This window comes from Podarcis tiliguerta, assembly GCF_965153285.1.
Source record: "Podarcis tiliguerta genome assembly, chromosome: 6".
NCBI classification, from domain to species: domain Eukaryota; kingdom Metazoa; phylum Chordata; class Lepidosauria; order Squamata; family Lacertidae; genus Podarcis; species Podarcis tiliguerta.
The window spans coordinates 30,767,256-30,779,648 of NC_139539.1; the positions used below are offsets into that span (position 1 = coordinate 30,767,256).

Below are 12,393 nucleotides of genomic sequence, written 5' to 3' on the forward strand. Positions count from 1 at the left end.
TCTCCTGCATCTCATGTTATTGCTGAGAACGGTAATTCAGTGAGAGTTGCAGTAGATTGTTCTTTGTTTTGTTGGTTCCTTCATGAGAGTAAGTTGTCAGGGAACTGCCATCAGCTCAGAGGCGAGAGATGGAAGGGCAGTTGTGTTATAGGGAGCCTCCAAAAATCTTGGGAAGCAGTTCCTCTTCCGTCGAGGAGGAAAGCCCCACCTCCAATGGAGAAGAGGTGCAGGGACCAGGGGATGCTAGGGAGAGCCTCAACACCGCGCCTGAGCAAGCCGGAGAGGAGGGAAGTACGCCCCTGCTATCGCCCGTTCTGCACAGTAGGCTTCGGCGCAGGGAGGGGCGGAAAAGGCTGGGGGTGAGGCGACTTTGATGCTGGGGGAGGTACAAAAACCGACCACTCCCAGATTCTGCTAGCGATTGAGCCAGACATGAACTTACAATGCTCTTCACTGTAAATAGTTTGCACCAACAACAAAGCCTGGAAAAGACAGGTCGGAGTCTTGCCTGTTTACTCTCGAGCAACCACACCAGCATCTGACATAAGTGATTGTTTTCCTTTTCTGCTTGCTCATAAAATGACACTACTGAGTTTCGATACTTGAGAGCAGGAGCTGTAGACAGTCATGTATAAATGAAAATGATCACTGCTCATGGGATGAATGTGCATTTTTTCCTGACATTTTAAACTGAAGGAGGAGTCAACTTGATTACAACATTGGCTCCTGGAAGCCTCGCTCCCCTGCACTCTTACTGCTTGCTTCACTTTTAGCAGTTTTGGTTTCTGAGGTAGCATGCAGTTTCTGCCAGCTTGCAGCAGTGGTAACTATGAATTGTTTTTGTTCCGTTGAAGGTAACATATCTATCTTTCCTCCTCCCCTACATCTTTCAGTGACAAACTGTTCCCTGCCTTTGGGTTTGGAGCTCAAGTTCCTCCAGACTGGAAGGTGAGTTTCTTAGTTCAGGTGTTTCTTAATTCAAATGCATTGGTATTTGGCTACATGACTAAGTGTGTCTCTTTCCCAGGTATCCCATGAATTTGCATTGAACTTTAACCCTACAAATCCCTATTGCCAAGGTAAGCATTTAGTAATCTTCATGACCCAGTAATCGAATTTGACAAAGTGTGCATCAGAGAGTATGTTCCATTAAAAATAAAGACCAGGACCAGCAGGGCTTCTAGAGTTTTTGTCAGGATAAAGTGCATGAATATTGGTATATCTCCTTTGCCACTCCACCTGTTCTGTAGCCACAGTCGTCTTGGCAGTCAGTGACCACCTCTGCAAGGCTCCAAGAATTATGCTGTATGCTGCAGACAGTACATGTTTTGCCATCCTCTGAAAATAACTGATTCACACACCCTACACATATGGTGAAATGGGGGAAGGCGTGTCTGCTTAGCTTCAGTTATTGTGCACACATTAGATTGCCATTTCCATTTTGTGACAGAGAAAGGATAAAAGTTGAATAACTGTGGGAGGATTTATGGAGAACAGTGGGAAATAAGCAGCATACATACAAACTATTGCAATAACAACTGATGTTTCCATTTTTCAGGAATCCAGGGAATTGTGGATGCATATCGCCAGGCATTGCCTCAGATTCGTCTCTATGGTCCAACAAATTTCTCTCCAATTATAAATCATGTTGCCAGGTTTGCTGCTCAGGCAGCACAGCAAAATACTGCTTCTGTGAGTCTGTTTGATTTAATATTTTGGATGTTTTTGTTTTTGAGTGATGGATTGGGGGGGGGGAGTCACAAGAGGCATTTATTTAAAGGTGTGCTAGTATTCTTTCATTACTTCACTGTTGTGAAGCCATACTCTGCCATGAAACTTCAGATACTGAATGGATTTGTAATCAGGCTCTACCCTCTGAATTCTGTGTTTTCTCTGCAATTCATTCCCATGTGGTAGAGTTAGGACATACTGTACTTCCATTTGTCCGGTGATTTCAAGTCATGGGTCCAAGACGCTTTACATTTCTCCCACTGCTTTCCCTGGGAAAACCTGTTTACTTCTGAATCAGAACAAAGTCAATCCACAGAAAACCTGAGTGATGTTTGTTCTGATTCAGCAGTAAACAACGTGTGTGTTTTTTTACTCTTTCATGCTTTACAAAGTTGTGAGACACAGTTGCAGATCGTTCTTTATATTTGAGCAAACACAGAAGTAGAAAAACATCAGCCCTTCAGTCCCTTCCTTAACTCTTGCCTAAGATTTGAAGTCAACCTCTATTGACTAATCTAATTTTCTTGCAGCAATACTTTGTCTTGCTGATAATCACAGACGGAGAGATCACTGATCTGGACCAAACCAGGCAAGCCATTGTCAATGCCTCCAAGCTGCCCATGTCTATCATTATCATTGGAGTTGGGAGCGCTGAGTTCAAAGCCATGGAATTCCTTGATGGAGACGATGGTGTTCTAAAGTCCTTGTCAGGGGAACCAGCTGCACGAGATATTGTCCAGTTTGTGCCCTTCAGGAGGTTCCAGAATGTAAGTTGAAGAATACCTAACTCTTCCAGAGAGTTATACTTTGTCAGCAGGCAATATTATTTACTTCTTGAAAACTCTTTGGTTCACACATAATGCTACAATGTAGGCAAAACAAGCCAAGTTTCATAATCCAACCACAAACTATAACTTCAGATTGTGGTTTGTTGGCAGTAAACAAATCATAGTGAGGCTGCTGGCCACAGTTCACATATAATGCTAAACCATGGTTTAGTAAACCATAATCTGTAGTTTGACCCAGAATTTTTCATAGCATTGTTTGCACAATTTTTAAAAAAATTAATAATAACAATGTCCAAAGCCAGCTATGAAAACCATTCCTTTTCTTGCTCTTGTCGTCAGTGATGTTGTCTTGCTCTTTCTTCGTTACAGGCTCCTCGTGAGGCACTTAGCCAGTCAGTGTTAGCTGAAGTTCCTAAGCAACTGGTATCCTACTTCAAGATGCTGGGCCTGAATCCCATGAAGATGCCTTCAGAAAAACAGCCGTAAAGCACAATACCTTTCATTTACAAGGAAAAGAATACTGCATATAGAGCTTTCCAGTGAATTGTCCTTTTCCCTATGTATTACTCTGCATTCAAAACAATATTTCTGTACTTCCAACAAATATGGGGAATATGATATATTTGCAGACAATATATAGGAATACTAGTGCTCTTGGCAGTTCTTATTAGAAAACTGACGAATACCTTATGGCCAAATCCATTTGCATTCTGTCCACCTGCCCTTGCTGTGCAGCACACAATCCTAGTGAAGAATCTTGGGTTTGTTTGTTTTTTAAAAGTCAAGATCCTAGCTCTTGATTTAAAAGAAGGCTTTTTTAATTTTAATTTTTCTGCTGAAGTCGCAGAACCTGAATGGAGCTTAGGACATGGCTTTCAGAAGGTGGTGAAACTTCTTATATCACAAAATGGCTGCTAATGCTTGCTTCTGTCCCTTGCTGATTTATATCCCATTCCCATATTATTATCTGCTCAACCCTTCACTGCATTTTTGAGTCCGTTGTGAAGGTTCATTCATAACAAATTATGAAAACACCAGATATTTGTACTAAAATTACAAAAAAAAAAAAACCTAAAAGGGGAAAAATGGCCAGGTATTCATGCAGCTCACTAAAAAGAATTGTCTTGTGAGTGGTTGCTTCTCTCAGTTTAGAATGTATTTGAAATCTAGCTGATATAAAGTTTACATATATAGTTATATATTACTTACCATGTATTGCTGGATGGTCTCTTCTGTGTCTAGAAAGAGAAATCATTTTGCAATGATATATACCAAAATCACTGATTGCCTTAATTTCTACTATGCCTTTATGGAATGCCAATGTATTTTTTAGTACTTTATTTACAATGAAACCTTAAGCTTCAGGTCCCAAAATTGATTGCAAATCAAGAGATTCTTGCTTCAAAGGTGCTGTTTACATATAAAAATTCTTTCTCAAGGGCATTTCGGTCAGTGTGTTTCAAACTGGGCTGTGCACTGATATGCAGGAGACAACAAGTGAAATAATTTGTGTTTCTGTCTCTGAATTATCACCTGGGAAAAGGGGTGTGTGTGGATGTACTGTTAAGCAACTGCTGCACTATCTGTCACAGGTTTATTGCAATATTTACAATCCTGTAGTTTTATTTGTAGCAAAAGCTTGGATGCTTGCTTTAGACAACATTATTTTAGCTGTATTGTTTATAAAATGTATTACATGCTTCCTACAGCTTTTGGATTTAAGCACTTTAAAACATATAAAATCTTTATTGGATTTAAGAAAAACAGTATATGGAGAACTTTAATATTTAATACTACCAACTAATTACTAATCACTGTTCCAAAATATAAGAAGATTACATTAGAGTAAAATCCCTGCACAATACCTAAATAGCCTCTTCTTTTGAAACTGCAATTTGATCCATATATAAATTTGATCCTATATAAATTAGATATACAAATTATAGAGGTTTCAATTAGAACTGCAATATTTATCATTTCAATAGCTATGTGAAATGTACACTTAGTTCTCCAGGAACAAAATATACAGTGAATACTAGCCTAGGACCTTCCTTTGCTGTTACTTCTGGTGGGTTACATGTGTTCAAACAGTTCCTGAGAATGAGGTGGTAGATTTCTAAAGTGGGAGAATGGACCGTATCACCAGACTGCATGTACAGTAAGTAGCATTCAATATTTTTAATGCTTCCTTGCATTTAAAAACAAAAACTAACAAACAAACTTCTTCTTGCAGGTAGAAAACTTAGAGATTTCCTTAAAAAAATTATCTGGGGTAACATTTAAAAATGACACCTTCTCCAAGCATTCTGAAATAGTATAATTCCTGTTGCCACCTCAGAATGCTGTTCTGTTGCAGGTATATGCTACACCAGGCTTCCTCAACCTCGGCCCTCCAGATGTTTTTGGCCTACAACTCCCATGATCCCTAGCTAGCAGGACCAGTGGTCAGGGATGTTGGGAATTGTAGTCTCAAAACATCTGGAGGGCCAAGGTTGAGGAAGCTGAATCTGTTACAATTGAAAGTTGTCCATTTCTGAACCTTAAGAAAGATGCTATGTGCAGATGAATTAAACTCTAATGTGATTATTATTTTCTTCAGTACAATAAAAGTGATAATGCATTATGATGAAAGCTGCTTGCTTCTTTTTCTTCTGGCCTGTATTAACCACTGTGATACAATGCTTACATTGCTCTACCACTTATTTCTGTCGTTCACATTTCCATTTTGCAGATAGTGACTTTTCCAAAGCTAAACAGTGATTTACTGGCTGAACAGGTACTTGTTGAAGTCAAATGCTGGTCTGTACTGGAGTATGTTGAAGTCTGAAATGCTGGTGCCTTTCCTTATGAAAGCTGCCATTCTTTTATAGCAGTCCTGATTTTCTGCAGATGTCAGTGTAGTCAATACTTTTGGTGCCTAGGGCACAACATTGGTCTTTTCTCCTGGATTAACAGGAGAAGCGCACACCATTTAACATTCAGAAACATAAATATTCTTAATCAGTTCTGTGGAAAATTGGGAGGTATACCTCTTGCAAATTGAGTTAATAATGCATCTTAGCATCTTGCTCTCCTTTTAGCCAAGTGCTTTTTGAGCAATTGTGATGCTTTGTGGATAGCTATAGTGTGAGCTGTGGGTTATTTTGCAGTATACTAGTGTGCCCTATTGGCACATAGTTTGGTAATCCCCAATACTATACACCAGAATATATGTATGACTGGCTCGCCAGATAATGCTGTTTATGGATCTACCCCAGTATTGTTGACTCTGACTTGCAACATCTCTTTAAGGTCTCAGGCAGAGGTCTTTCTCATCTGATCCTTTTAACTAGAAATTTTGGTGATTGACCCTGGAACCTTCTGCATGCAAAGCAGATGCACTGCTACTAAACTATAGTCCCTTTTAAGACAGTCTTGATTGCAGCCAGAAGAAGTTATGCCTTTCGTACATCATGGCTGTAGCAGTCTGGGGGTCTCTCTATCAGTTCTCGCTGGTCTGGCAGAGTTCAGCTGGCATAACTGGCAGGGCCTTCTCATGGGGGAGATGCTACACACATACTGTTTCACTGGAAATATTATTGGCCAACTTGGAATGACAGCCTGGTTCTTTGGTAGAAAATGGAGTATTTTACCAAAGTGTGCTTTGCTTTTTTGGAAACTATTACATTGATATTCTATTGCACTGCTTGGTTTGGTTGATTAATGCCGAAAAGAATCAGTTCTTCATGTAAGAATTATCATCTTGTGTACCACAAACTCCATTAAATTTCTTTATCAAACTCAAGGTGTCTTCAGTCTCTTAATTTTAATAAAATTTCACAGGTATAGATGGAAATTGATGTTAAGGCTTCTTTGTTACTTGAAACCCCCATTACTATGTGCAAAGACTCTGTCATTACAAACTGTTAGGTTCTTATTGCAAAGGTTATTGGAGGGAGGGGTGCAGAGCTCCTCAGCACATCACTCTCATATTGACAAACACAGGAGCAAGAATGCTCAAATGGGGGTAATGTCTTACGTTGGACTATGTGTGCTCATGTGTTAATTAAGTCATACACAAGGTGAGCAGAAGAGAAAGGTGTGACTTCCTTGCATTTAGGTGTGCTGCAAACTAAAAGGGGCACAGTAAGAAGCACATCTGAGCTGAGTGTATGCAGTTATCTGCCCACTGGTGGTGCTAAAATGCTAAGCTTAAAGTTCCCCCAAATGTGATGTGACTTAGAGCTATTCTCAATGGTGGCAAAGCCTGTAACACAGGATCCATGTTCCTCTGGTGCTGTGCACTTGTGACGCATGCAGCTGCCCTCCTACTTGGCTTATACCTCTAGCCTAACGGGGAGGGAGTGGTTGGAATGCAGTTACACAGCATATTTGTAGCCTACAGGCGCTTCAGTTTCCCCTTTTAATGGTCTTGCCTCCAGTGTGTGTAGAAGTCCTTATAAACTTAATGTCATTCAAGTCAACCACGTAGTTCCTATTTGGCACAGCACTGGAGAAGTACTGAATCACAATCCTTGCGTCAATCAGGTTGCTTCAAGTTGCACAAGCTCCTCTTTCTGCAGGTAGCATTCGTTACCATTCTTTAAAAAAAAAATTCCTTGTCAGTATTCAGCAAGCAAGAGTACTAAAATAAAAATCAGTGAAAATAACAATGCAGAGCCAATGTAAACCTGTTACACTGAGGTAGTCTGCAAAGGCGGCAAAATGTGTTGATCATTAGCTTAGATGGCTTTAATATGGGATTAGATAAATTCATGGAGGAGAGTCTTGGACTTGGGCTCACCAGGTTGTGATGTCAAACGTTAACAAATTATATGAAAAAAAGCAGCTAACGAAATCAATTCTAAAACTGATGTTTTTTTGTTGAGAACCCAGATGTAAGCAAGTCCCCTGTGCTACCCTGCTTCCTAGTGGGCAGCTGTTTGGCATACACAGAAGGTGGCAACTCGTGACATCGCCCTTTTTCTCTCGGTCATAAATCACACTCCACACACCCATGAGCTTTGTTTTCAGAAGGTGTAAACACAAGAAAAAGAGAAAATTGCCTTAGGTATTCATTCCATGCCATATATAAATCATCACTGCTTGGCTCCAACAGAGAAAGGGTGGACCGAGGGTTCATGTACAATATGAAAACACCCTTTGCCTAGATAAATCCCAGTGTGGCACAGCTATGTTTGGGAGAGGGGAGGGAAGAGAAAACCAATTAAATTAAACTTCCGGGAGAGGGAGTCTCATGGCAGATTGATTTTCTCTCATCAGCGGTAGACTGATGAGAGAGAACTCTGCTGAGTATTAGCCAGATACATTTCTGGCTGTGAACTCACTTTGCAAGACTGGAATCTGGGGTAAGTGGCGTGAGGACACAACAGCCATGCATCGATCCTAGTCCTTCAGACCTTGGAAAGTGGTGCAGAGCTGACTTGAGGAGGGCAGCATGACCAGCATGCCCCCCCCCCCGAAAAATGGACCCAGGGCAATCGTTCCAGAAGCGCCCCCCCCCCAAACATGCTACATCCCTGGTTATGTGTTTTAGGGGTAAAAGAGTCCAAGAGGTCAGAAAGACCAAGCCCCTGCTACAAAGCAGCACCATTCTCATACTGATTCCCAGCACATAGTCCCAACTACACTGAAGTACAACCACAAAGCAGGTTCAATATAGGAAAATGTGTCTGCAAATTTGCAGCTCCTGATCTGATAATTCTTCAGTTCGTTCCTCAGAACAAACAGCAGGGCCAGCCCAAGACATTTGGGTACCTGAGATGAACCACAAAATGGCACCCCCTTCCCTGCCAGGGAATACGGGGTGAATGAAGATCTACAACGGAATCTGCTACCTGAGGAGGTTACCTCACCTTCCCTCACAGGTGGGCCAGCCCTTGTGGCTAGAACTAACTAAAATATTGAGAGAGATTAAATGGTCTGAGAAAGAAACAGGACAGAATAATACTGTAAACATGTACATGACAAGGGAATTCATTTTCAAGTTTCTCAGCAAAGGAAGCAAACAGAATCTTGGAACTAAGCAGGAGGCAAGTCACATGTGCTCCACCTATTCTGTCAACAACTAGAAAAGAGGGGAAACACAATATGGACTGTGGGAAGTGTTCTTTATGGCACTCAAGCAGAAATTATGGAACCTCCAAATGTATTTAGGATTGGCGGTGAATTTATGTTATTCACTAGATATTCTAAATATATATGAAGAAATGATACTAATACAGTGGTACCTCTGGTTAAGAACTTAATTCATTCTGGAGGTCCATTCTTAACCTGAAACTGTTCTTAACCTAAGGTACCACTTTAGCTAATGGGGCCTCACGCTGCCACCGTGCAATTTCTGTTCTCATCCTGAGGAAAAGTTCTTAACCTGAGGTACTATTTCTGGGTTAGCGGAGTCTGTAACCTGAGGTACCACTGTATTAGGGCTCTTGCACACTGCTCCAGACCTGAATACATCACTTGAAGTAAATTTGCAGCTTCTGATCTGATTCTTTACCTCCACTGGTTGTGTGGAGGGGGCATTATATAGAAGGTCAAGTGGAGAGATAGATGGGGCCCCAGATATATTGAACAAAGAACTGTGGTGGAGTCAGAGAAAGGCGGCAGGGGAGAGAAGTCTAGAGCCCCACAGCAGAATGAGGGCCCCCAAACACAACAGGGCCTACTTATCATGAAAGGCCCTTCCAGACTGTTGCTTCATTGTGGGTGCATTCTGCTACATGTTGGTGACACAATAGTAATGTATCAGCGGTGAATTTATTCTGCGTTATTAGTTCTGCAACACTTACCCAGTCCTACCATATAATTACTGTCCAGATGAGCTTTCGTGCAAGAAAAGCGTGGCAAAAATAAACCATATTTGTGGTATAAAAAGCCACAAGGTTTTAGCAGAAAGATACGGGACTGGCACTGACTGGAAATGAAGCAGTGTGACCACCCCAAATTTTTTGCAGGCATAAGTAGTATTGAAAATGAGATTATGTATGAGCACCTGGATAGCATAAGGAGCACAAATCATGAATGTGTGATAAAAAGTATGGATGAAAGGGTCCAAAGTCTGTGAATAATACACATATCTGAAGAGCCCCCATCCTCAATCAGACCATTAAGTCCAGAGTTTAAAATTACCTCATTGACCTGCTGAGGGGGAAATGGCTGCTGTTCCTCAGCTGGCTGTGACTTATGCTCGTTAGGCACATGGCTTGTATTAAGGAGAATCAGAGTGGTCAGGATAGAGGGCTATAGCTAATGCTAAGAATTCAGTCATGTCTTATTAATTTCAATGGGCCTACTCTGAGAAGCACTACAGTGGTACCTCAGATTAAGTACTTAATTCGTTCCGGAGGTCCATACTTAACCTGAAACTGTTCTTAACCTGAAGCACCACTTTAGCTAATGGGGCCTCCTGCTGCTGCCACGCCGCCGGAGCCCGATTTCTGTTCTCATCCTGAAGCAAAGTTCTTAACCTGAAGGACTATTTCTGGGTTAGCAGAGTCTGTAACCTGAAGCGTCTGTAACCTGAAGCGTCTGTAACCTGAGGTACCACTGTAGTACTGAATACAGCCTGGAGTGATTGGTGCCTACCCACTTTGAACGTACTTGCCAATATTGGATAATGTGTGACTTGCAGGTGGGGTCTGGGCAGCCAAACCTGCTTGGTGAGTCCCCAGGCCTGACTCACTGAGTGACGAGACAGGTGGAGCCCTGGACTGTTTAGCAGCCAGCCCTCACGCCTGGTCAGTGCTGAAGCGAGCCAAGCCCTGGCAGCACCATGGCCCTGAGTGTCAGCGTCAAGAGGGTCACCCACCTGCCAGGGACAGGGGAGCGGCAGGTGCAACTGAATTTCCGAGGTGCGGAGCATGGGGAGGCGTGGGGAAGGAAGTCGGGGTGAGGTGGGAAGGAAAGGAAATGCATCCAAGGTTTGGGGAAGGGGAGAAGGAACTGGTAGCCCAGGAATCTATTTGCTTTAGCCTGAGGTGATGAAAATGCATCAGGGGGCCAAGATGCAGGTGTGTGGGACTCTGTGCATTGTGTAGAGGTACCACTGCCTTTCCTTTTCAGTTATATGAACATGTCTGTTATGTGAGCTGTGGTCCTGCTTGTTCTGTCATGGAATATGCTTGTTCATGTAACCTTGAAGAAAGTTCTGAAATCGAGGAACTCTTTACATATGATACATTTTTAAAAAACAACAACACTCTAATATGTGGTGAAATAGCCGTGTGTATGTTAAACACACAGGACTGTATATGCACATAACTTCATTTCTTACAAGGATGTACTTAGGTGTATAGAAAATTTGTCGTGGGAAGCAGCTCTCTTTAAGAAAAAAAGAAAACCTTTCTCCTCAGTCACATACACACATACCCTCAAAAGAAACACCTCTTAAATCTTATAACCACCTAGGAGCAAATAGTCATTCCCAGTCCTAGTTTTCTAGAAAAAGAGGTGCTGGAACTCAGCATGAACGCTTCCCTTGTTCTCTTGTAATGACAATGGTGCCCACCTGAGCATAGCTGTCAACTTTTCCATTTTCTTGTGCGGAATCCTATTCGGCATAAGGGAATTACCCTTAAAAAAAGGGGAACGTTGACAGCTATGCACCTGACAGGTGCCAGAACTGAGTTCTGGTGAATTCAGCTAATTTTTTAAAAAATCTAAATTACCTTTAAAAAAAGGCCTGTTGGCTCCTCATATATGTATGCATTACTAGTAACAAGGTGTGGAGGCAAAATTCAGATTGTCCAATCACCTGAATGGACAATATTTTGTACTGGAGATAGGACAGCAAAAAATATATATATAGAAACCCATTCTGCAGTGTTAATCTTAATTGGAGGTTAATTTAATGGAGGTCAGCAAGATATAGGAATTATCAAAAGATCCCACTTTTCCTAGAAGATTACTTCTTGTGCAGGAAAAACCTAATGTATGAAGTAACCTTCACCTCCAAGTAACTATGCTCTGGCTACAAGGGTTCAGTTAGATCTTTTAGGCAATGCTTCCAGTGATTTGAATTACCCACCTCAGAAACATTTTCACTTCTCTGTCCAAGGAGGGATTTCTCTTGCAGCATTTTTGTCAGTCAGTTATTTCCTCTTTGGTCTCTATTTAAGTCCAGCAACTCACCAGTAGTTGTTGACTCAGTAGCTGATAACAGCCTAGTATCCTTTGTGTACATTCCACTGCAATGAAATATTTGCTAAAGGAAAGAGGTGTTCCCATCTGCTTGTTAAAAAGTGGCAGTGAATTATCAGGTCATGTCTTAGTTATGGTGATAGTCCGTGTGGTAAGCTTTGTTTCCTTTGAACAACCAAGAAACCCAGATAGGTGAACAGTTCCCCCCCTCTAAATTAAAACCAAAAATTATGATAATTTCATCTAGCAACCTGTCTCCCTCCCCTGTGTCACACTCTCTATAATCCCATAAATCCTTGTTCCCTGGTTCCCCCTTATTTAGAGCATTCATGTCATACAACAACTTCTAACACTATGCAGAGGCTTCCTCTCCGTATATCCAGGGATAATTCCTCTTATGCTAAAAGAAAGTTATTTGTGTACAAAAGTCCAGTAAGACAGTGGATTAAAAGCTCACACCACCGAATGCAAGCTAGAGTTTTGCTTTCAATTATGGGAAAAGCTTCTAAAGTCACCATTATTTAGTCTTCCTCCTTGCATGTATTCTACCATGGCTAGTGGGGAAAACTTAGAACATTTTGTTATCTATACAGTGGTACCTCGGGTTACATACGCTTCAGGTTACATACGCTTCAGGTTACAGACTCCGCTAACCCAGAAATAGTACCTCGGGTTAAGAACTTTGCTTCAGGATAATAACAGAAATTGTGCTCCGGTGGTGCAGCAGCAGCAG

General features: G+C 41.6%; 2 protein-coding genes across 14 annotated transcripts in view; both read left to right on the forward strand.

The window, feature by feature from the left end:
• The window catches only part of CPNE1 (copine 1), a 53,589-nt gene extending 47,286 nt beyond the window's left edge, over nucleotides 1-6,303 (forward strand). For all 12 annotated transcript variants that reach the window (XM_083444034.1, XM_083444025.1, XM_083444027.1 and 9 more), the window contains 5 exons: nucleotides 894-948; nucleotides 1,028-1,079; nucleotides 1,559-1,692; nucleotides 2,262-2,498; nucleotides 2,889-6,303. In XM_083444034.1, the coding sequence (XP_083300160.1) occupies nucleotides 894-948; nucleotides 1,028-1,079; nucleotides 1,559-1,692; nucleotides 2,262-2,498; nucleotides 2,889-3,005 (595 nt within the window). In that variant the 3' untranslated portion in view covers nucleotides 3,006-6,303. The remainder of the gene's footprint in view (nucleotides 1-893; nucleotides 949-1,027; nucleotides 1,080-1,558; nucleotides 1,693-2,261; nucleotides 2,499-2,888) is intronic.
• Nucleotides 6,304-9,121: 2,818 nt separating this feature from the next.
• The window catches only part of LOC310679169 (fer-1-like protein 4), a 50,535-nt gene continuing 47,263 nt past the window's right edge, over nucleotides 9,122-12,393 (forward strand). The window contains exon 1 of one of the 2 annotated variants that reach the window (XM_083443952.1): nucleotides 9,122-9,223. In XM_083443952.1, coding sequence (XP_083300078.1) covers nucleotides 9,193-9,223 — 31 coding nt within the window. In that variant the 5' untranslated portion in view covers nucleotides 9,122-9,192. Of the gene's footprint in view, nucleotides 9,224-10,076; nucleotides 10,373-12,393 lie in introns of those variants that run through there. The other variant, XM_083443951.1, reaches the window with a different exon arrangement.